The following is a 24,553-nucleotide window of genomic DNA, read 5'->3' on the forward strand; positions in this document are numbered from 1 at the left end:
TTATTGTTGTCTCTTCTGGTTTGCTAATGTGTTTTCAGAGTCAGTTACTGAGAATGACAATGCATTTCAACAAATTATAAACGTGAGGAGAATACAGATGGACTACCAATAAAATAATGTCAAATATGTAATTGAATTCCTGAAGTAGCATTACCAGCAGACCAGTTGCAAAGATTGTCACCTGGGGACATTTTCAGTTTAGGTGTTGATGCTCTGATTTTCAGATTTTGGGGGACAATTACTCTATTTGTGTTTATAAACAATGACTATAGCCTATAGGTGTGAAGAAAGTACATGTACCATATACTTAAGTACAATTTTAAGGTTGTTCTTTACTTGAATATTTCTATCTCATGCAACTATCTAACTTTAGACAGCAGTTACATGCTGCAGATTTATTTTTTATTTTTTTATTTTTAGATTTTAAATTTTATATATAAAACATTTTATCAGTTTATATAGCCTACAGTGATATTTAAAATAGCGAATAGTATTATCTCCACATGCAGCTACAATATTTAAAAGCTGCTTACACATCAACACATACATACAAATAATCCAATAATAACATTCTGCATAATTAGTACTTTTAACAATATTTTGTTGCTACTTTAACACTTTTGAATACAAGGCCTTTATCTTTAATTTAGTATTTTATAAAATAAAGTAAAAATAGCAATACCACAGTATTAAAATAGGCCTACTCTATTACATGTAAAAGACCTCCATTCAAAATCTTAGAAAGAAGTACAGAAGTATCAGCAAAAAAATAAAGTACCACATAAGTACCTATTATATTATTGGATCATTATTATTGATGTATTAATATGTAAGTGGTAGCCTACTTTAATGTTGTTGCTGATTTTATCTACTTATAGGCTACTTTGGTTAGTTTTTGTAGCTTAATTTGAAAAGTAACTGGTAACTATATACTATAAAATAAATGTAGTTGACATGTAGTTGTAGTTGTAAAATGAAAAGTTTTATATTTCTCTCTGAAATGCAGTGAATTAGAAGTAGTAGCACCAAATGCCAATTCATAAGTAAAGTAGCCTACTTACCTCAGAATTGCACTTACTAGCCTAGCCTACTTGAAATAATGTAGCCTACTTTACTCCGTTATTTTACACTACTTTTTTCTTCACCTCTGTAGCCTATATCATCTAATTTTTTAACTGCACAGGGTAGGTTTACATCATGGATGTATTATATTGGTTTACCTTCGAGTTTAGGGTTGGTTTTCTCTGTAAGGAGCTCAACCATCGTGGCCTACGTTTCCCACAATTCCAAGCGGTCTAATCGACCGTGAATCACTGCGTTGCGTCCTCTTCGCAGGAGAACAGGAGCAGAGCAGCGTCTGTTGACTGAGATGAGAACCAAGTATTATAAGACTTAACGGTGAGCTGTTTATACCGGTGGAGATATGTCTCTGTCAGCCAAACACAGTTCCGACACGAGCAGCAGGAGGAGGAGGCCGGCTGAACACACACAAGGTGAGAGGCTCATATTTAGCTTGTGGTAGGCTAATGAAGAAAACTTTATTTGTAACAAGCAGACTGTGTCATTTACAGCGCTGTGCATACATTTTCCATTTTTTATTTGTCAGCATGCCGTGTATGTGTTATTTACCGAGATATCATCATGTGGATGAAAAGAGTAAGCACTGCCAGCTCGGCATCAGAGGGCTGTTGAATATTGTTCAGTCACGTCGTATTGATTAAGACATATTTCCCCACTGCGTGTGCGCGCGTACGCGTGTGCGTGTTTGCGCGCGCGAGTGCCGTCTCTGCCTGTGACCAAATGTATGCTATGTTGAAGTGCACAGACATGTGTAATGGGATATTGGGAATCAATGTTTTGTTTTCTGCTATGAGACAGACAAACTGTAGCTGTCTAAACTGAGGCTGAAACCTGGCTGAAACTAAGCTGAAACTAATGATTATTTTTGTGATCGGATTTTTATTTTATTTTTTATGAATCAATAAAATATCAGGCAATAGGGGAAATTGACCCTGGCAGTTTCCCAGATTCCAAGATGACATCTTCAGAATGCTTGTTTGATCCAACCAACAGTCCAAAACCCAATATATAACTTTTACAAATAGAAAAAAGCAACGAATTGTCTCACTAGAGAAGCTTAAACCAGGGCAGGTTTGACATGTTTGCTTGATAAATGGCGTAAATGATGAATCGATTATCAAAATAGTTAGTTGGTTTAATTGTTTTAGTGAAATCTGAGAGAGTCTATAAAAATGTAAGTATAGGTAAGTTACCAAGTGTACTAACGAATTATGTCCTGAATTCATGAATTTACTTTGATTTGTGCCCTCTTTAATAATAAACAAAAGAACAAAAGGGCAGTCTTTCATGATCAATGCTTCTGATGAAAGCAGTGGCAAAAGGCTACACAGCTTCCTTTGAGATAAATTGATTTACTGTCAGACATTTTTCAGTTATTACATTTTTTTTTATCATTGTGAACCTTAAGGTCTTTCTTTTCTACACTGATGGACAAAACTATGATTAGTGAGTTAAACTGAGACTACAAAAGATCTAGTCTGTCAGTGCACAGTGCACAATTAATAACATAATAACTAACACTAGTATTTGAAAAAAATATTTTTACGTGTTTCAGGAAGCAAATACAAAAACAGAAAGAGGAAACAAAACAAGACTCTACCTCATGTGTGTGAAGACACTGTTTTGAGCTGCTTAAAAGGAGAAGTCACAATTATTGTGCTCGCTTTTCTCATGATGCCAGTGTCAGTATTTTATTTATTCATTAAGGATGCATCTTTTAAAAAACGATGAATGAATGTCCCAAGGCGTTTGCAGTCATGCCTCCTGTTTCCCTGCAGAACAAATCCAGCTGTTGCCAGGCTGTCTGAGACATTGATCAGTTTAAAAATGGATAGATAGAAATGCTTTTTGCCCCTAAGGGGATGTGTTTTTACAGTGTGATGCACATAACTCAAGACATTAACACCTATAAACATCCACACAAAGACACACATAGGCCCGAATGCATTGACTCTTTACATGCATGTGTGTGTGGGTGGTCATACATAATTTACATGCAGTGTGTGATGTGCTTTTTTGTCTTTTTACCAATTCAGCTGTCTCACTATTGATGGAGGTGTGATTCTGGGCAGTAATTAGACGCCACCTTTCTGACTTTTTGAAGAAAGAAGTGCAGTGCAGATACAGTGTGTAACTGACACTGACAAGCATCAAGTCAGTGCATGTAAATGTTGTTCTCAAGACAAAGACTAGTTTGAGTCATTATAGCAGTGTGGCGATCTTATTTTCCTCAGATGTCTTATCTTCCTATAATTGTGGCTCTGTATTATTCTCGCTTAGGGTGCTAGAGATTCCGGGTTCAGTTCCTGTGCAAAAATGTGATTTTCAACTATTTCCCGTGGGATAAATAAAGTTCTATCAACAGAATGACAGTACGTTCCCAATCAAATCAACGTAGCAGGATGGTCAGAGCAGTGGCCACTTTTATGTGTACCGTTGCCTTTGCAAAGAACTGTGACGGTTGTAGCGGGCTAACTCATTCTATTTCTATGGTCAACGCACATTCCTGAGCACCATGTTCTTTTGAACTAATAAAATGACCACGACAAACAGTTCAGTGTCATTGTATACTCTCATTGTATTTCTGTATCTTGTCTTAAAGTGATGCTTCGGAGTAATTTCACCCTAGGGTCCTTTGCACCATGACCTCGAGCCAAACACCCCCCCAGAAGCTTTTTTCACCTGGGTCTAACATTGGGAGAGTTAGCGTAGAGTAGCATTATCAGCTGAATAGCTTAGCGCAGGGGCTAACGGACCCACGTTTGTATCTCGTAAATTACCCCACTAATAATGCCCGAAATGATACCAAACGTCTACAAGTAGTACAAATAGGTTATGCTCTCATAAAACGATGGATTGGAAAGTTTGTAAGTACACCAGAAGTTTATGTAAATAACACTTGCCTGCTGGCTTCTGCTCTCTGCTGTTGTTGCTGCTGTAAGACGAGTGCTTAGGGACGTCTACAAATTACAACACCGAAAAGAGATGCAACAAAAATATTTATTAATTTAATATTTTTTTTAAAGTAAGTGCTGTAGTATAACTAGCAGGAGACAAGTAATAATTGAGGTACGTTTGGAGACATTACCTTATTTAATCATTGAATTAATAAATATTTTTGTTGTAACTCTTTTCGGTGTAGTAATTTGTAGACGGCCCTAAGCACTCGTCTAACTGCAGGTAGCAGCAGCAGCAGCAGCAGCAACAGAGAGCTGAAAAGAGCAGGCAAGTGTTCATAAACTTCTGGTGTACTTACAAACTTTCCAATCCCTCGTTTTATGAGAGCATAACCTATTTGTACTACTTGTAGAAGTTTGGTATCATTTCGGGCATTATTAGTGGGGTCATTTACAAGATACAAACGTGGGTCCATTAGCCCCTGCGCTAAGCTATTCAGCTGATAACGCTACTCTACGCTAAGTCTCCCAATGTTAGACCCAGGTGAAAAAAGCTTCTGGGGGGGTGTTTGGCTCGAGGTCATGGTGCAAAGGACCCTAGGGTGAATTACTCCGAACCATCACTTTAAGTCCTTCTCCCTTTAAAATGGGCTCTCCTTTAATCTGAGTTTAACATGTGCATGTATGAGTAGGAGTACTTGTGGTCCAATATGCAACTTAACACAAATATGATGGGTCTTGGGTTTTCATAGATTATGGATTTTTCAATGAGGGAGAAGAAGTTGTGACATGTAATTGTCATGTAATTTGAAGGCTTTTTGACAAGGTAACTGTGGAAAAGCCATATGAGACACAAGTTAATAATCAAAGCAGAGTAGCTTTGCATATCTTAAAACATGTTTGGAAGAGATCTTTAAATAAAAACTTTACTATTGTAGTATAATTCATTTTATTAACAACAGTCAACAATGATTGAGCAACACGGGCGCCCGGATAGCTCAGTTGGTGGAGCGGGCGCCCATGTATAGGGGTTTGCTCCCTCGGCGCAGCGGGCCCGGGTTCGACTCCGACCTGCGGCCCTTTGCTGCGTGTTGTTCCCCCCTCTCTCTCACCTTTCATTTCTTCAGCTGTCCTGTCAATAAAGGCCTAAAATGCCCAAAAAATAATCTTAAAAAAAAAAAAAAATGATTGAGCAACACACTCAAAAGTCACAGGTTCAGACACAATCTTGTCTTTTTAAATAATGAAATGTGACTCCGGCGCATAGACAAATAGCAAAGTGACTTTCAGTAGTACACAAAAGTTTCAATGCATACTGTCTTTGTACTTTCCATTTAATGAGTGGATTTGCTGTAATAATTCTATCATCATGTTGACCAATATTTCTACCACTTTGTGAATACATAAAACATCTTTTAGTTTTATTTGCGTTATTAGTTTCTTGCTTGGTGTTACAGATCTTCCATGGGAGCATGATCCCCAGGCCGGTGACAATGATGAACACATCCATGACCGACTGTGTGGAGGTCCACAAACTAATTCAACCGACACTCCTTCACATCACTCCATATGTCCTGCACTGTGCACAACAAAATGCATGCCTGGACATGCATGTAAGTACTGGGTACCAACTTATTTTGATTTTTTTTTTTTTTTTACAGCAATGCTGATGTGTTTTCAAACATTTATTTGTCATCTTGTTGCCTGTCAATTTAGGTCTGAGTCATCATGCCTGTGATGATAGCTGGGAGGAGATCCAAAGCAAGAGAACTATCAGAGCGGAGAATGAAGTGGAAGCCAACAAACTGGTCAACAACTACAGGGTAAGTAGTCTAAGAGCAAGTGTTTCCCTACGCAGATCGAAAGTGCTTTGAGTGCAGCACAACTGGCTAAATGGTTTCTCCCTTAAACTCAGTGTTTGTGTGTGTGTGTCAGTTTGGTTTCAGAAAATGGAAGAGCCATGTGACGGAGCGTCCCTTTGAAGTCAGGTCAGAGGTTGTGAAAGAGCTCTACTCAGAACTGAACGTCATTAAACCATATTCAGGTACAGGTTATAGTACTCGAGTAGTGTGTGAGACGATCATACAGGTTGTAAGCAAGCCAACGATTCAGCCACATGACTAACAACTTTATTTAGAGGTGAAACCAAAAGCGAGCGGACCCAAAATCACAAAGTCACAAATAATCCTTTACTGTTAAAAAAAAACTGTGTGCACACACAACCAAGGCAAGCATGTTAGGTCTAAGTTAACACAAGGAGTCAGTCTGTAGACTGGGATGGATGTTTGGGTAATTATTTTACAGTGCGCCTTTGTTTTCTCTTCCAAATAACTTTGACCAACCTGGTTAATTGTTTAAAATCCGTTGTGATCATTTACCCGTGTGTTTCTTGCACCGTTTGACTTGTTTTTAGAGATGTCACTGTGTTCCCAGATCTCAGCACTTAACTTTATGAATACCCATTACTGAGAGAAATGATGGCCAAAACTACAAAAATAAAATCAAAGGTGTAATAAACCAGCATTATCCTTCTAGACAAATTGCTGGGAAACTTGCCAGCCTTTCACTAACGATTTTTTTACTGTCTTCTTGTTCTCAGGTCATCTCGTCACATGCGGAAACGTAGCGTATGTGCTTCTCTTCGGTTGGTGGGTCTCTCTGGCATATTTCCTGGTCACCCCACTGATGTTCATCACTATCACTGGTGTACCGTATGGTAGGTGAGCCAATCAACAGAGATTCATGATAATATTTCTCACTGATCAGATATTGTCCTCATTCATTATTTCTCTCACTCTTTAGGCAAGCTTTGCTGGAAGTTGTCCTGGTACTTCCTGTGGCCATTCGGCAAATCTATCCACGAGGTACAGTTTGGGTTCAGTTGATGTTTGGGATGTTCCTCCTGTTGTCTCTTTTCCTTTTTCTACTAACTGAAATGAGGAAGATGCACATTAAATCCTGCAGCTTCCTCATAGTCTCTCACAGACTTGTGGTCATGAAAGCAGAGGTCTTGCTTTTACTGAGCAGCACCACAAGTTTGCAACACTACACAATACATTTGCTGCAACTTGTTATTGCACATACATCGGTGAGGTTGAAGTTGACACTTTGAACACATTTACACAATTTAACATCAATACTCTTCTGACTTTTTAATTTAAGCAAGGCATTAGAGAAGAGAAAGATTTGGAATAATAAGGTACACATAAAGTTTACACATACATCTGAGTTGGTTTGATATCTATGCCAGTGACGCAGTTGTTACTTCACAAGGTGCAGAGGAATCTCCACAGAAAGACCTCATTGGGTGACTGAGAGTCAGGCTTTGGTGCTCTGGTTTCCATTGTGTTTTATCCCTCAACAGAATTAACTGATTTTTATATGATATACAAAAAATGTCAGTCAGGAGTAGCCCAAATTTCTGTACTTTTTTTTTACATCTGCACCCTTGAGTGTAGCCATAGGTCAATTGACTTATTACTGTTTACTTGTGTTTGATTTACTTTTACTCCATTGTGTAGTTTTGACAACAAATTGAATTATTGATTGACATCATTTTATTTATCTATCAAGCAGAAAAACAACAAAAACATAATTTTTTTCTGTTTTATAGCACTGTAAATGTGATATCTTTGATTTTTGATCTATTGATCTGATAGAACACAACACATTCCCATCAGAATTTCTAAAAGCCATGGTGGAGTCTTCATATTGTAGCTACTTTCTGACATTTTATACACTAAACAATGAATTCATTGAAAGAATTGAAAGAGAAGTTATTGTTAGTTGCAGCGCTTGTGATTGTGATTACACTAGATTAGATGTATAGTTGGTGCTCTAATGAACCTGAAATAAAACTTTCGTCTGGTTGTGTTTCTGCAGATTGGAAATACATTGAGGAGATGTTGTGAGCAAGCACCAGACTGTGAGTGTAACATAGAGGGGACGGAAGATAACTCGCCAGTTCTGCTGCCTTCACCCACAGAGGTGCCACTGCCAATCCCAGAGTTGCCAGGGCGACCTCTGCACACTCCCTACTGGGTAACTTAAAATATACATAGACAATCCATGAACACCTTTATTTATATATATATATATATACCGTGTTTGACCCCCTTTCACCTTCAGAACTGCCTTAATTCTTTGTGGCATTGATTCAACAAGGTGCTGGAAGCATTCTTTAGAAATGTTGGCCCATATTGAGAGGATAGCATCTTGCAGTTGATGGAGATTTGTGGGATGCACATCCAGGGCATGAAGCTCCCGTTCCACCACATCCCAAAGATGTTCCATTGGGTTGAGATCTGGTGACTGGGGGCAATTTTAGTACAGTGAACTCATTGTCATGTTCAAGAAACCAATTTGAAATGATTCAAGCTTTGTGACATGGTGCATTATCCTGCTGGAAGTAGCCATCAGAGGATGGGTACATGGTGGTCATAAAGGGATGGACATGGTCAGAAACAATGCTCAGGTAGGCTGTGGCATTTAAACAATGCCCAATTGGTACTAAGGGGCCTAAAGTGTGCCAAGTAAACATCCCCCACACCATTACACCACAACCAGCAGCCTGCACAATGGTAACAAGGCATGACGGATCCATGTTCTCATTCTTTTTACGCCAAATTCTGGATCTACCATCTGAATGTCTCAACAGAAATTGAGACTCAGTCTTCAACTGTCCAATTTTGGTGAGCTCGTGCAAATTGTAGCCTCATTTTCCTATTTTTAGTGGAGATGAGTGGTACCCGGTGAGGTCTTCTGCTGGGTTATCCCATCCGCCTCAAGGTTGTGCGTGTTGTGGCATCACAAATGCTTTGCTGCATACCTCGGATGTAACGAGTGGTTATTTGAGTCAAAGTTGATCTTCTATCAGCTGGAATCAGTCGGCCCATTCTCCCCTGACCTCTAGCATCAACAAGGCATTTTCGCCCAGAGGCCTGCAGCATACTGGATGTTTTTACTTTTTCAGACCATTCTTTGTAATCCTTAGAAATGGTTGTGTGTGAAAATCCCAGTAACTGAGCAGATTGTGAATTACTCAGACCAGCCCGTCTGGCACCAACAACCATGCCACCCTCAAAGTTGCTTAGATCACCTTGATTTCCCATTCTGACATTCAGTTTGGAGTTCAGGAGATTGTCTAGACCTGGACGACACCCATAAATGCATTGAAGCAGCTGCCATGTGATTGGTTGATTAGATAATTTTATTAACGTGAAATGTAACAGGTGTTCCTAATAATCCTTTAGGTGAGTGTATATATATATATATATATATATATATATATGACTAACCAATTTCTCCTACATGAAAACATAGACTGCATATAAAGATGGACGACGCGTCTCCACTTCCTCCCACTGTATAAAAGTGAAGCCAAATTATCCTGGATACGGTTGCTGCCATCTCTTAACTTTGGAGCCAGAGTCCACGCAGAAAAGTCTCGCCCATACAACCGCCTGACCAATCACGGTCATTCACAGCTGTCACTCGTGTCATCAGAAAAATTAACACTTGAACAAACATCACAGTGATACGAAATCACTAAAATGACAGAAACTATCTTTGGGAAAAAAAGTATTTGACCTGTACTTTGATTTTTTAATTTGGCCCATGTACCATCTGCTTACATGGAGGGGGTGGGATTTATGACATATACTGCAGCCAGCCACCAGGGGGCAATCCAGATGTTTTGTATATACAGTCCACGCATCAACCCCTGCATGGAAATCATAGAAATGTTTTCTCCTTGCTGTGTAGCATCGTTTCTCTACCTACGTGTGGCTGCTGCTGGGATATCCTCCTCTGGTGGTCATCCACTCCCTGGCCTGCTTCCTCTCCTGGATCCTGGTCTTTACCATCCCTGTTTTCAAGATGAACGCACGGACACTGGGAGTCATTCTTCTCTTGGCTCCTGAGGATATCTCTGTCTCCACTTGCTCACAGAGGAAGGCAAGGAAGATATTTAATATGTATCACCCACAGCACATAAAACTGATGATATTATTCAATGTTGGTTTAATGCACCCGCTTCTTGGTTTTTTACCCTTAGCATCAAGTCTATGAGACCAGAGCACTGCTGTGCTGTTACCATGCTGCAAACTGGTACTACTACAAATACACTGTTGATGGGATCAATGTGTTCGCTGTCAGTATCCTTTACCGGTGTGTGTGAATTGGTGTGTGTGTCATATGAAGATCTGTTATCAACTTTGACCCCCATCTCAGACCTCCTCCCTTTAGTAATAGTTGCTATGGTAATTGGATATATTGACAGAGAAAACCAGTACGCCAGCTCTAATGTCAAGTTCGCCATCGCAATCTGCTCCATCATACCTCTGTCCTATTATATTGGTATGGGCATTGCCAGGTGAGCTGTTGTCATCACTTTAAAACACACCTCTCAAAAAAGTGAAATAAAATACATTGAATGTGATGTTGATCTATACATGTAGTGTACCAAAAAAAGGAAAAAGAGTTACAGATGTTCTTACAAAGCAGCTTCTGATGTGAATTGTCGATCATTTCTGACACTTGCAGTATCTCAGCCCAGAGTAACTTTGCAGTGGGTGCGGTGGTGAACGCCACCTTCGGCTCCATCACAGAGTTGACCTTTTACATCACAGCCCTGCTCAGAGGTCACCAGGCCGCCAACCCGTGTCTGCAGGAGGTTGTTAAAGCAGCACTGACTGGCACGCTGCTCGGATGCATCCTCTTCATCCCTGTGGGCCAACTTGCATTTACATCGCATATTACAGCTTTTACCACATTTACCACACACGAAAAAAACAATCAAACAGCCTACTGTTATAATGCTGTATCATTTCAGCAATCGGTGAATCACAATAGAGACAAAAGTCACTTTCAGATACACAACACTAATACAGCATGTGCAGTATGAATGAGGCTCCTTGCTTTGTCTTTTTCTCAGGGCGTCTGCATGATAATCGGAGGGCTGAGACACAGTGAGCAGAGATTCAACAGTCGCTCTACAGGAGTTAGTGCTGCGTTGCTTTTCATCTCTGTAGGAGGCAAGTAGTTTATACATATGTACTGTATGCCATCATCCAGTTCTACAGTTTTGGAGGTGTCAGAGACAGGTGGTAATAACAGCAAAATAAGTTACAGAACTTTTTATGAAATAGAAACAAGAAACAATTTAGTCTTTTCTAGCTGCATTTTCAGATGCAAAGCACCTCTTGAAATTGACTCCTAATGTACTCACAAACGCATTTGTTCACATGTAGTTAGCTGCAGTTTCTCTACCGAGAGAAGCTTTTTCTTCATTGGCAGCAGGAAACTAGCAGCAGTAGCAGTTTAGGCCTCCAGATGCAAACGTGTTGTTTTTTCTTCCAAAAGAGGAAAGGGCATAGTGGCAGCTAAAACGTTGACACTTGCTCCACCTGCAGGCAACAAATGTTAGCTACAGTTGTTTTCTTTGTTTGAAGCTGCTGTTAGACTACATGCAACACCTGCACAACCGTTTGCTGAAATAAATTCTATAGATTTAACATAATTGTGTCACACAATTATACCTTGGATATTAACTTATCAAACAAAAAGAGTTTGTAAATTCATTTTAAAAGGATTTTCCTTCCTAAATACTGTGTCCATAAACTGGGCTTAGCATGAATCTTTTTATTTTTTATTCTTAAAGATAATTTTTTGGACCTCTGCGTTGAGGCATAAACCTCTAAATATATGTGCGCCTGCTCTACCCATTGAGCTAACCCAGCCACCGCATGAATCTTTTTTAAACACTTGATCATTGAAGAAGTAAATAAGTAAAAAAAGAATGTGTTCAGCGATATTCCATCAATAAAGAAGAGATGTGTAGATTATTTCAACAATGACCAAGTTCATACATAAGTCAAATATGCAGCTCCAAATGACTCAAAAAATGCTTGGTGATGCTCAGGTGATGGTGGCAGTGTTTGTTACGCTCTATTTCTATCTGCCAAAATCGAAATCAAATGCAATGTAAAAGCATTACCAAAATGTTATACACTGGCTCATCCCTTTAACTGTCAATGGCAGGTGTGTTCGCCCCCACGCTCTTCTCCAAGGCTTATGGAAATCTGGTGTGTGACGCCTGCACCAACTCCACTGGAGGAAACGGCTCGAGCAACAGCAGCGGGCAGTTTGTCTGCCACAACTGCCACTACGATCTGGTCAGCATCAATAGTCTCATCCTAACAAGCACATTATAACAAACAATATATGACTTACATACACTATATTATGTATAATGTGATTTTATGTTTGTCTTAACAGAACAACGGTACATTGTTCCGAAACCATGTTGAGTAAGAATTTCCTTTTTTTTTTCATTTGTATACTGACTGTAATATAAAGGCTCTTTTTTTTTTAAACTCTTCTTGTTGGTGCATTTTAGGGTGCTCTGACATCCAAGTATCAAGAGTTAACGTTTCCGCAATGTCTGTGTTTGCTTGTTATTTGTCTTCTTGGTATAATTTTCAGCAGCACACTCTAAACTCTCTGATTTTGGAGCTGAATGCACCCACAAGGAGTTTTCAACACGTTTCTCTTTAAGTTGATTTTCATTTTAGTGAAACAAATGCAAAACAATGTCTGTCTAGAAAGAGATAAATCAATCTAAAAGAAGTCCATGCTGTGGAAAGTGGTTGAACACAGATTTAAGGTATAATAAAAATACCAGAGGCAAATAAGCTCAAACCTCCTAATCCAAAGCCACCATATGGTCTTTTGAGTTTCTTCTTTATATTTCTTCCCTCTCATTGTGTGTTCTTGTCGCCAGGCCACTGGTGTACACAGTGTCTGCCCTCTTGCCACTTGCCTACATCATTGGTCTGATATTCACGCTGAAGACGCACTCCCACATTTATGACATCCATGTTGGAGAAGGACAGGGTATGAGTCTCCCTCCCATGAATCACAGTTAATGGCTAACACATTCCACTACAGTACAACAGTGAGGGCAATGCTTTGTTTATCTGTGCAGTGACTGGCCACCATGGAGCAGTGGTCCACTGGTCACGGTGGAGGTCTCTGGTCATCCTCATCATGGCCACTGTGCTCACGTCTGCTTGTGCCGATCTTGCCACCGAGCACATCCAGCCCATACTAAACCAGCCCAACATCTCTCAGGTAAGGATGTGCACAAGAGCGCGCTCAACCAGTTTTTATGGGGTCGTTTCCTCCAGCTGTGCTAACGTTTGTCTTTCTTTCTCCAGTATTTCATTGGGGTGACAGTTCTCGCTATGGTTCCTGAGATCCCAGAGATTGTTAATGGGATACAGTTTGCTCTCCAAAACAACATCAGTCTTAGGTAAATCCTGTCTTAGTAAAGACAGGTACTCAGACAATTTAATTATCCTATTTGTATCTAAATGATGTGTCTTTTTTCAGCTTGGAGGTGGGAAGCTGTATTGCTGTTCAGGTCTGCATGCTACAAATTCCAATTCTGGTCTGCTTTAATGCCTTCTATGTAAGACACCCAGTTTGATCACGGATTCATTCATACAAATACCTACTGTTTGCTGTTTGCTAAGTTTCTGCAATCAATCAATCATATCTGTTTTTGACAGGATGTGGGATTTGTACTGTTATTCAGTGACATGCACCTGTGGGCCAGTATGTTCAGTGTGATTCTTGTCAACTACATTTTCATGGACGGCAAGTCTGACTATTTTCAGGGTAAGTTTAGTAAGTTTTATTTTTTAAGTGTAATCAGAGATAGAACACCCTTCATGGGGAAGCATGAATTTAAATAAATTCATCTTTAAATTATGTTGTCTATTGAATCATCAAAAAAAAAATTAGTTAACAAATCTTTGCTGCCACTTGTGAAAAATGTAAGATTTGGACAGGAAGGAATGCAGAGCGGTCAATCGATATGGTTCCACGTATTTGACATTGTTAATTAAAGATTGCATATACTTTGCATGCTGACCATTTTTTTAACTCAAAAGGTTTCTTAGATTGATTCCTTTTTATGCTTTGAAAACTTGCTGAAGCTCAATCGCAGTACTACTTAGTATTACTTTACACTGTCGTCAACATTATGTACATAACATTGTTATACACAATGGTCGCTGATATTTGAGTCAGCTGCGTTAAACTCACATGCTAATAGCAAATAGGTTTTAATCCCGATGGTAATCCATGATTCAAACCTAGAAGACAAATAAACAGCACATTAGGATGTTGTCGTAAGGATGTGAATGTGGTTATTTATTGCATTTAAAAGTATCTATTCAGTGGCCAACTCTTAAACTGAAGCGTCCTTGAACACAGCCCTTGAGCCCTAGAGTCAATGATCCTGAGAGTGTTCTCGGTTTTATTCAGAAAAATATATCCAGATAACGCAGTGAGACTGCCAAAGGTGCCCCAGTATGGTGGTTCGATGAATGTAATCTTAGAACATCAGGGATCACATGTGGTTTAACCCAATGATGTGTTACTACCGCCCCCTTAGGTACAGCTCTGGTGGTTGTCTACCTCATTCTACTGGCTATGTATTACTTCGCTCCATCTCCAGCAGGCTGCTGACTGTGGGACTGACACTTTTTAGCCTTGCAAGTTACCACTCCCTGTAGGTGGGATTTTATCCAGACAGTCATGACTACGTGATCATGTGTGAATCCTGACATGGGATGTTTATTAAGTATTTGATTTCTCATGCTGTTTTCCTAAATTATACTAATGAAAGAACTGAACACTTTAATCTCAGGTAGGTACTTATTGCTCGAATACATTACTACTGTAAAAGTTTGTAAGCTAAAATACTTATGTGTCCTCAGACTCATAACTACTTATGGTCTTTGTAGACTGGCTAAAGAAAGAAAACTGTATTTTTACAATGCAAATAAATATAATGTAGAGTATCTGCACTAATGCTATTTTGTTTAAGTTGTGATAGGTTTCGTATACTTTTTAACTCAAATGTTAAATGGTACTGTACATGTCAGATAGAGATATTGATATGTGACATTATTTTAGATAAACTGGCACCCTATATTTGGAAACTATCTGTCAATACATTTTGAAAAACTGGCTGCCTGTGTTTTTATTGTTTGCACGGACAGGAATTACAAAACATAATGTACATTACAGCCATATTTGCTTTTGAGGAGACATTCACCTTTTCTCCTGAGAGTTTATGTAAAGTGACATGCACACCATACTGACATGCAAAAGAGATAATTTAACTTTCATTAACATAAAAAAGTTATGCAAATATAAACATCTCAATCTTAACCAAGGCAGTACATTTACCAAGTCCAAGCACAAAGTGAAGCTGTTGCTTCATAATAGGATATAAATAACGCTGCAACATGTCAAACAAAATGTAAATGAGGTGGAGTTTTGAATGTGAAAATGAGCATTATGAGACAATGTTTTAGATGAGTTAGCTTAGTATTGTACCAACAATTAAAGTGAACATGAGATAAAGTATTTAAGGTAGAGTTTGACAAAATAGGTGAAAGAAAGAGGCAAAAGTGTGACTTAATACAAGCAGCTGAAATGTTAAAGTATTTAAGAGTTACAGTCCACAGTAGCCACGAAAGATTAGTTTTCATGAGTCATCTTGTACATATTTCTGTCCCAAAAATGACAGCCAGTTGACATTTTGGCGATGGTGATGCTCTACAGACGGAGTCTGAACACAGTATTTCACATCCTGAGTACACCTTAAATACCTTGTTACTAGTTAATACTAGTTAAAAAAAAGTCCCCTGCCACTTATTTTTCAAAGTACCCTAGCACAAAGTTCTCTGGAAAAACGAGACTAAAGTTAAAAAAAAAACAGCCTTATGCAGTATAAAAGGTTAAAATGAAGTTTAGGCATACATTGGGAACTGAAATGACCATTTAAGTGTAAAAGAATGTAGCTGCACATTTTGCTATAATTAAAAAAAAAGAAAGTTTTGTCATAAAATCAAACAGCAGCACAAAGAAAAATCTTTAGCTGCAAGTGGCATCTCCTGATTATTTTAGCAACAAAAGGCTCATGTGGAGAACACCCGGTAAAGCAATGGGGAAAAAGGCTGCATGTGCACAGCTCAGAGAGTAATAAACAAATCAAAATCTTCTACAGAGATGTAAAAACAATGTGTGGGACATATTGGAAATTCAGAAGGCACCGAATGTAGAAATGAAAAAGGCTTGAGAATCACTGTGGAGCTGCAGTTTAATAAAATCATTTCTAACTTATTAAGCTTAATTTTTCCTAAAACAAAAAGGAAGAATAACCAAAGAGGCACTAGAAGTTTCACAGTGATGCCATGTCGCAGCGGTTTTAAAAAGGCTTTTGTGTTTTCATCTGATCATAAGGCCTAATGTGTTCCAGTGAGGGGAACATTTTCAAATTTGAACAGAAAGCCCTTGAGGCTAAAACATGACGCCTTAAATAATTAACCTAATTAGTCTTTTAGGTATCCCAGTTTCACGTGTCCATGATTTATCAGCAGTGTCTTTTCAGATCATCTGGCTGATTTCTAACTAACTAAATGGACATTTAAGTTTATATCACCATGGGTTGGGGCAGTCATTTCTGATCTAACCTATGTCACAGTGGGGACTGAACATGTGGCAAAGATTGCAAACAGTGTGCGGAGAATTTCAGCTACAGTGAAACAAACTGATCTCTGAATTGAATCTAAAATGACATTCGCAGAAGCAACATTCATTTTGCCTTTCAATAAGTGATCTTTGGAACATTGAACTATTCCTGCTCTACAAGTTTCTGTGACAGTGATGTGTGAAAAAACAACAACTGGGAAATGCATGACATAATGGACCCAAAACTTTTGAGTACAAAAGCACAAGAAACAGTGATTCTGGTGTCCATGCTGATGCATGGCTTCTGATGGATGCATGCAAACTCAAATCTGATACATTCACATACAGAGAAACATAAAACATTGCACTTTGCATTTAAAAAAAAAAAAAAAAGCACCTACATTTACATAAAACTAAAGTTAAAAGGCATTCAAAGTTTTTTTAAATAATCATCTGACATCAGACTTTTTTCCTTTTCAAGAACTTTTTTGCCGAGTCATCAGTTATATTTTAGAGGCAGTGCCGTTCCATCACATAGCACGTCCTTCAGTCTCTGTGCTCCGTCTATTTGAGCCGCTGAATTAGTGCGTGTGTCAGTCCCATGCTGAGCAGCTGAAGGGTGGACAGCTGGGCTAAGTGAGGGAAAGTTTTCAGCAGTTTCTCCCAGGTCAGTTCCAGCAGGCTGGGCACCACCAACCACACTTTGTACAAAGAGCCAGTCCTTTTGTTCCCAGACATGTTGACGACGCCGCCGTGGACGTACATGCAGCCAGCCTGAAGAAGAAGGAACAGTTGCAGAAATTAGAGCTGCAACAATTAGTTGATTAATCAATCAACATAAAATAAATGGGCAACTATTTTGACAATCGATTAAATTCATTCTTGTAAGTAGTAACCCTCAATAGGCTCTATTTTCAGCTTTGCCAAATGTGAGGATTTGCAGCTTCTATATAATTGTAAATTGAATATCTTGGTTTTTAGGTTGTTGGTCAAACAATAATAAAAGACATTTGAAGAGGTCATCCTGGACTCTGGAAAATTGACATTTGTCACTATTTTCTGTCCATTTTATAGACTAAACAATCGATAAGTTAATAGAAACCAAAACGCCTGCAGATTAACTGATAATGAAAATAATGATTAGTTGCAGCCCTACTACACATAAAACTGTTGTCTGTCTCAGTGTCGATTTCTTTTCTCAGTGCAGAAGAGAAATCTGCTGACCAAGATAGATGTAGACACGTGTGAAGGATAATGTACTCACTGGAGTGACGGCAGCAGAGTGAAAGTATGCTGGTTCTGGCATGGCGGCAGGCAGCTTGGTCCACTGAAAAGTCTGCAGGTTGATCTTCCACAGGTCGGATAGGATCAGCTCTCCATTATAACCCCCACATATAAACACCTCTGGAGGTAGGAACAGAGTGTGACATGGTTAAATAAACTAAACATTTTAGACAGGCGTGTCCAAATAATGCTGCAGGGAAATACTCCTTACCATCTTTGACCTGCACACAGCTGTGACAACGGCGGGCAGCAGGATATCCTGTGATGATAAGGACATCCAATGTAAATTCAATGTGCCGTCTTGAAATACTTTATTCAACAAAACAAAAAAGCTAAACATGGATCACAAACCTATTTTTTCATGGGGTTTGGTGACCATTTCCTCCCAGTAATTTGTCTCCAAGTTATATGCGTGAATCTGATGAAACAAATATTATAAATTAAGGACTAAAACACTGTTTTTCTGTCAGATTTTATGTGCTTGTTCCTCTCACCTTTTCCAGGGTATATGAGGTCCAGGACGTCCCACCTCCTAAAATGTATATTCTCTGTCCATCATGAGCTAGTTCGTGTCTGTACCTGTAAATCATGCATTCATTTTCAGTATATTTTAATGAATATTCTGGGGATTCGCTATCAATCATACATACTGTAGTTGTTAAAACTGCATCTGCTGTCTGACCTCTCCTCAGGTAGGTCTGATGGTGCGTTGTTGGGTTTGAGGTGGGTCCACTCTCTGGTGGTCAGGTCCAGCCGGTGCAGATCGGTGCTGTAAAGGTAGCCCGTTGTCCCGCCAAACACATAGAGGTAGCCATTTATGATGACCATCGCCTGGAAATGGAGAATACATAGATGTTCTGTTGGCGGAATACACAGCTACATATAGTAGTCAAAGCATTATGAATAAATGATGACAGTGAACAACATTTAAGGACTTCAGCTTTACATGTAAACCAGCTATAAAAACAAGTACCTGTCCGTAGATCTTGTTGGGTTTCTTCCCTCTGCAGTTGAGCAGGTTCCATCGTTTGTACTGTACATTGCAAACATGGACGTCATTGCCGTTGTTCTCACCAAATGGAATCCCAGTGCCACCAAATACAAGCAGGTTGTTGCCGTGTAAAACAGCTGAGAGAGAGAGAGAGAGAATTAATCACTCGCTGATCGCAAGATCGCTGCAGTCGGCAGCAGTGAAACAAGCTACAATGTAAGTTATGGGGCAATTGCGCACGTTCAATTTAAGTCCACAAAAGTGCTTGTTTTGTCAGGGACATCATGCTCAGATTATTATTCTAAGTGTCCGTTAACTTTATGGAAAGGATCTCAAAATTGCTACTGCAAAACCCACCAGACTCCATTTACATGAACTGTAATTTTTATCATCGTAAAATAGACTTCATTCAAACTCGACCAAAAAAATAAAACACTATCAAAAGCTGTCTTGGTTCATCTTTCCACTCTTCCAACAATCACCACTCTGGTTTGGTTGAAAGAAACACATAACTTACCGATTTACATGTGGAAATATGCTTGATCTATACACACTAAAAGTATTTTTTATTTAAACAGAATATGGTGAGTTTTCCTGATCGCGATCTTGGAGCATATCCTGGTTAAACAAAAAGGACATTACTTTTAAATTAAACAAAAAGGTCTATCTAGGGATCCTTTCCATTATGATGTCAAACACTTAGAATAATCATCGGAGACTGTCAGTAACAAAAACAGAACTTTTTAGTGGAAGAAATTGACGATGCACATTTGCCCTGTAGAATTACATTGCAGCCCGGTTCAAAGCTGACAGTTACAGCGTTCTCGCTTTATACTGGACCAATGTCAAAGATTGTTGTTCACATTAGTCACCAATGCATGAAAAAAATAAAATTACCCAAGTTACAGCTTCAAACATACAGTATTAAAATATATTTAAAGGTCCCCTGTGAATTTTGGAACACTCATGACACCATAGATGCAATGTTTTGATGAATTGGTCCCCATGTTGTTTGTAGCTCACGAGCTTCTAACTATAGTTAATGGCAATTATAGGTATACATGAGCCAATAAAAGGAGAGACATAGACCGCAGCTTTATGTAGCCAAAATATTCAACATTTAAAAATTTTGGGATAAGTCTCACTCATCAGAACAAACTAAGTCTGTACATATGGCTTGAAGTCACTGAAAAGAAAAAAAAGAAGAAAAAAAAAAAGAATATCAGGTAATCTGGTTACTTAGGTGCATGTAAACACACTGATAGTTTGCAGTGTGTCAGACAACTTACATAGAAAGCATTAAAGCTGCAACGTGGAGGTTTCTTGTCAACAAAGTTTCTGTTTACAATCAGTGTTACTCAGCAAAACTCATTGTGTGGACCTTGAGCTCTCACAACAAGTGTTGAATACATCTGCTTTGTCATCAAACATTTGAAAAGCACATTTTTACAAGTGTGAACCGAGCATTGTTCAGTCTTAACCCTCCTGTTGTCCTCAGGTCAAATTAGACCCATTTTCAAAAAGTTTCTATATCAAAAAATTGTGTTTCTTTCAACCAAATGGACAAAGAAAATAACATGGATGGTTCCATACAACTATTACTATTCCCACTACTTTCATTGAATTTGGGTGTTTTATTCAATTCTATAGCATTTGAAAAAAAAAAAAAAGCTTAAAGAAATGCAGGAAAAAAAGAAGAAAAAAAAAAAGACAAAAACATCAGAAAAAAAGTGACAATGTCTGGAAAAGTGAGTGGGTCAAAAACAGAACAAAATGTTGAAGAGTTTGAATTTAAAATTTTGACCCAGAAAAACAAAAAGTTGCATGGGTGACGGAAAGACAACACAAGGGTTGAAGTGATGGTTCGGAGTAATTTCACCATGACCTCGAGCTAAAAACTTTTAAAAGCTGAGAAAAGAGTAGCCAGAGGCTAGACTTGACTCCATCGCTTAGCCCGAATAACGCTCGAAATGATACCAAACTTCTACACTAGCATAAACAGGTTATGTACTAAAAGCGGTGGATTGTAAAGTTTGTAAGTTGCCCACGAAGTGTATGAATAAATAATACTTGCCTGCTGGCTTCCTTTCGTGTCTCGCTGCTGCTGCTGCTGCTGCTGCTGAGTGCGATTTAGAGCGGTCTATAAATTATAAAACCAAAAGAGATGCAACAAAAATATGTATTAATTTAATGATTAAATAAGGTAATGTCTCCAAACTTACCTCAATTATTACTCGTGCTACGTCTTAGGTATAAGTACAGTACTTACTTTAAAAACAAGTTAAATTAAAAAATATTTTTGTTGGATCTCTTTTCGGTGTTGTAATTTGTAGACAGTCCCTAAGCACGCAGCAGCAACAACAACAACAACAGCAGCAGAGAGCAGAAGCCAGCAGGCAAGTGTTATTTACATAAACTTCTGGTGTACTTACAAACTTTACAATCCATCGTTTTATGAGTAAATAAACTATTTGTACTAGTGAAGAAGTTTGGTATCATTTCGGGCATTATTAGTGGGGTCATTTATGAGATACATCAGTGGATCCATTAGCTAAGCTATTCAGCTGATAACGCTACTCTACGCCAACTCTCCCAATGTTAGACCCAGGTGAAAAAGCTTCTGGGGTGTTTGGCTCGAGGTCATGGTGCAAAGGACCCTAGGGTGAAATTACTCCGAACAATCACTTTAAGTCTTTTTATCTCTGCCTTTGTTGGCACATTGCAGTGTGCCTTGGTGCATTACTGCCATCTGTAGCTCAGTGGAATAGTGTGAAACCACTGGCAGGGACGTGTATTGCATCATAAACCGTGACGCTCCGTAGTCCTATTAGTGGTCATAAATTCCACAGGGTACCTTTAAATAAGACCAGTAGGTGGTTCTAAAAGAAGATCAGGTGGGCGTGTGCAGAAGGTTTAATTCTGATTAGAAATGATGAGCGGCACATCAATCTTTACCTGACATAGAGGCCAGCTCTGTGGGCATGTAACCCTCTGTGCGGACCTGCTGCCAGGTGGCTGTGGCAAAATGAAACCGCCAAAGCTCCCTGAAAAGAGGGTAGTCTTCATTCTCTGACCCGCCTGCCTCCTCAAAGTCTGGGTTGTAGCCTCCAAACACATACAGGTTGGAGCTGTCTGCAACACACCGGTGTCCGCTCCGAGCAGGGGGTACACAGTGTCCTGTGGGAGGAACAGGTTCAAGACAGACAGAATGTGAGAGCCCTGATGGAGATGGAAATGGAGATGATGTAACCCTAAAAGAACACATCTTAAATATTAAGACAACACGATGTGTATCATGTTGTGCTCACCAAATGTAGGCTTATTTTCTGTACAAATACTGTACGTGAAAAAGACAGCACTTAGTGGGTTTTTATAACATTACAGTTACTGAATGTATTTAACGGGAGCGGGACCACTCAGTCGGTTTATCTGACACAGATCTCCTTCTCTGAGGAGCAGTCTGATGGGGAGGTCATGTTCTTTGAGCACCTTCTCTCAGAAACCTGTTGGGGATCCGCAGGTTGGGGCAGGAAGGGGAGAAGATGCGCCGAGCCTGAAGCCACCGTGCCCGCTTCTTGGAGCCTGTCAGTCACCATATGACAAGTTAAAAAAAAAAACAAGGAAATATAGTTACTTTACAGCCTTTATGTCAGAGGTTGGACGAATGACACTACTGACATCTAAGATTTTACAGTTTGAGGATAAATTGAAAAAAAAAAAAAAAAAAAAAAAAAGGCTCTGGTTAAAATGTTTATCATCAGAACTAGTAGATACCATTAAAAGTGGACCTTGTCACTGACTGGGAGTTAATAGCGACGGTTTGTCTCCAATTTTAATGGTTTAATTTAGCTTAATGTTAATGGTTGTACCAAATGTCATTATTTCTTTCATGGCACACATTTAGGAGTTAAAGGCCGTTTGACCCACCGACATAATTACATAATTTACCTTTCATAACTTACTATTGTATGCAAGTAATGGATATTTTCACAACAGTGAGGCAACCTAACGCTATAACCGTTATGTTGTCCCTTATCAGCAGTGTCTCCTCCCTCCATGAAGCTATATGCTTTAATTACCCCCTCTCTCTCTCTCATTCTTTCTATCGGTCTCACATACCCTAATCGATATCTAAAGAAACTAACAAATTATATGCCTGCTGGGTTCACTTACTCACTGATTTCTGCTGTCTTCCGTAGCAACGTCAGCTAGCTTTGGCCTGTGTGCTGTAACGTTAGCGTTGATACACCTCGTCGCTAACTCACAGACAAAGCTCAGACGTGTAGTGTACACAAAGACAAAATAACAATGACTAACGTTACCTAGATTAACCATTAGTTCACGGTTTGCTATGTTGACTGCACCAGGCTGCTTGTTCTTGCAAGGCAGTGGGTTTTGTGTACAAACCTGATTCGCGGATGGAGGGCCTCCACGACAGTTTCTCAAACGTATTGAGCTGACTCAAGGTTCCGTCATGTTGGGCCGACGACATCTCGACAGTGAACCACACAGACAGGGTTTACACCCGGACCTGGACCTGGACCTGAATCCGCTTCAGTTTAACCACACGGAGTGGCATGAGCCTGCGAGCTGCAGCAAGCAAACCAAAATAAAGAAATAACACTGCACGTCCACACCTGCTGCTGACTGCAGCGTCACAGCCAGCTGGCCTGAACCGACCAATCAGAGGAGGGGGGAACCCTTGATGTCGCGTTCAAGACTCACATGGTGTTGTTTACATAGATATATCTATGGTTGTTTATATCTTTTGAAAAACTGCAGTGTATGTACAATGTATGTAAAGAAAAAAATAGCAGGACGTAAAAAGCACTGCATTCTTTATGCGGTTAATAGGTATACAAATACGTTACTTACCCCCAGAGCAGTACCACCAGTAACGGACAGAAGTAACAGACTACTAGAATTAAAAGTAGTCTTTTCAGTAAAATAGACTTAATAAAAAAAATTGTGAAAATGCCTATCACTATTTCCTAAAGTCCAAAGTGATGCCTTCGAATTGCTTGTTTTGTCAAAACAACAGTCTAAAATCCAAAGATATTTTATTTACAATCTAATAAGACAAAGAAAAGCATTAAATTCTCACAAGTGAGAAGCTGGAACCAATGAATGAAATTAACCTTAACAATTAATTGATTAATCAGTGATTTATTCTATATCTGTTTTATATCAGATAACTGGGCGTGACTTGATCTGATATTGGTAAACATCTGGGATTTACAAGGCGTCCTTTAATTAAATAACCCTAAAGCGAATAAAGGGATCAAAGTAATGTTGTATGAAAAGACTTGGATTTGTCTCTAATATTGCACCATTCAGTTTAATGTCACAGGACCTTTCTAACTGTAATGTGTCTACTTAATGATTATAGCTACTATAGTCAAGTCATTCTCCTACTAAAATGTGTAAAGATGTATGATGACTTATAACCTGCCAAAAGGCAAAAAAAAATAACTACTTATTTTATGATCTTCTGGGGCTGCTTTGCTGACACGTGGTAATCTGGATTTGAAGATCATTGGGATAGGCTGATCAATCCAATGAGAAACTGCTATGGTTTTTTAGACTGACTGAAAATAAACAAAGTATAGGAAGAAGAATTGTAACCATGAGTTGCATCAGTGACTGTCACAGAGCAGATAATGACCATGAAATGATTGGATCAAACTCTCTTTTGTTTGTATTTTCAGTGTTGTTTTTCCTGCAGTTCACACTCTTAACATTACACCAAAAC

At 39.0% G+C, this 24,553-nt stretch overlaps 2 protein-coding genes across 2 annotated transcripts; one reads left to right on the forward strand and one right to left on the reverse strand.

Annotated features, from left to right (window-relative positions):
• The first annotated feature begins 1,295 nt into the window (after window positions 1–1,295).
• On the forward strand, window positions 1,296–15,017 carry LOC120564141 (low affinity vacuolar monovalent cation/H(+) antiporter-like). Its single transcript, XM_039808884.1, has 20 exons — window positions 1,296–1,493; window positions 5,435–5,590; window positions 5,694–5,800; window positions 5,913–6,021; window positions 6,577–6,693; window positions 6,780–6,841; window positions 7,860–8,018; window positions 9,741–9,932; window positions 10,033–10,132; window positions 10,209–10,350; window positions 10,521–10,704; window positions 10,912–11,011; window positions 12,018–12,151; window positions 12,255–12,286; window positions 12,760–12,872; window positions 12,964–13,109; window positions 13,196–13,290; window positions 13,371–13,449; window positions 13,550–13,658; window positions 14,440–15,017. Exons 1-20 carry the CDS (start codon window positions 1,424–1,426, stop codon window positions 14,511–14,513), a joined length of 2,280 nt encoding a protein of 759 aa, XP_039664818.1. The 5' UTR covers window positions 1,296–1,423; the 3' UTR covers window positions 14,514–15,017.
• LOC120564144 (kelch domain-containing protein 10-like) lies at window positions 15,016–23,461 on the reverse strand. Its single transcript, XM_039808886.1, has 10 exons — window positions 23,209–23,461; window positions 22,291–22,383; window positions 21,757–21,978; window positions 18,784–18,938; window positions 18,493–18,641; window positions 18,305–18,389; window positions 18,162–18,228; window positions 18,022–18,069; window positions 17,791–17,930; window positions 15,016–17,300 (listed from the first exon to the last, which is right to left on the reverse strand). The coding sequence occupies exons 1-10, from the start codon at window positions 23,291–23,293 to the stop codon at window positions 17,091–17,093; spliced, it is 1,254 nt and encodes a 417-aa protein (XP_039664820.1). The 5' UTR covers window positions 23,294–23,461; the 3' UTR covers window positions 15,016–17,090.
• Between the last annotated feature and the right edge of the window lie 1,092 nt (window positions 23,462–24,553).

This window comes from Perca fluviatilis, chromosome 8 (genome assembly GCF_010015445.1).
Source record: "Perca fluviatilis chromosome 8, GENO_Pfluv_1.0, whole genome shotgun sequence".
Classification (NCBI taxonomy): Eukaryota; Metazoa; Chordata; class Actinopteri; order Perciformes; family Percidae; genus Perca; species Perca fluviatilis.

What these genes read in the sequence shown, in the direction of transcription:
- LOC120564141 (XM_039808884.1), top strand. Translation starts at nt 1,424, where the DNA reads ATGTCTCTGTCAGCCAAACACAGTTCCGACACGAGCAGCAGGAGGAGG. An exon ending in GATGCATCCTCTTCATCCCT is followed by an intron (nt 10,705 to 10,911) that starts GTGGGCCAACTT and finishes TCTTTTTCTCAG; the next exon opens with GGCGTCTGCATGATAATCGG. An exon ending in GCTTTTCATCTCTGTAGGAG is followed by an intron (nt 11,012 to 12,017) that starts GCAAGTAGTTTA and finishes TGTCAATGGCAG; the next exon opens with GTGTGTTCGCCCCCACGCTC.
- LOC120564144 (XM_039808886.1), bottom strand. Translation starts at nt 23,293, where the DNA reads ATGTCGTCGGCCCAACATGACGGAACCTTGAGTCAGCTCAATACGTTT. An exon ending in CCAACAAGATCTACGGACAG is followed by an intron (nt 18,642 to 18,783) that starts GTACTTGTTTTT and finishes CTCCATTTCCAG; the next exon opens with GCGATGGTCATCATAAATGG. An exon ending in CCTCATATACCCTGGAAAAG is followed by an intron (nt 18,229 to 18,304) that starts GTGAGAGGAACA and finishes TTGTTTCATCAG; the next exon opens with ATTCACGCATATAACTTGGA.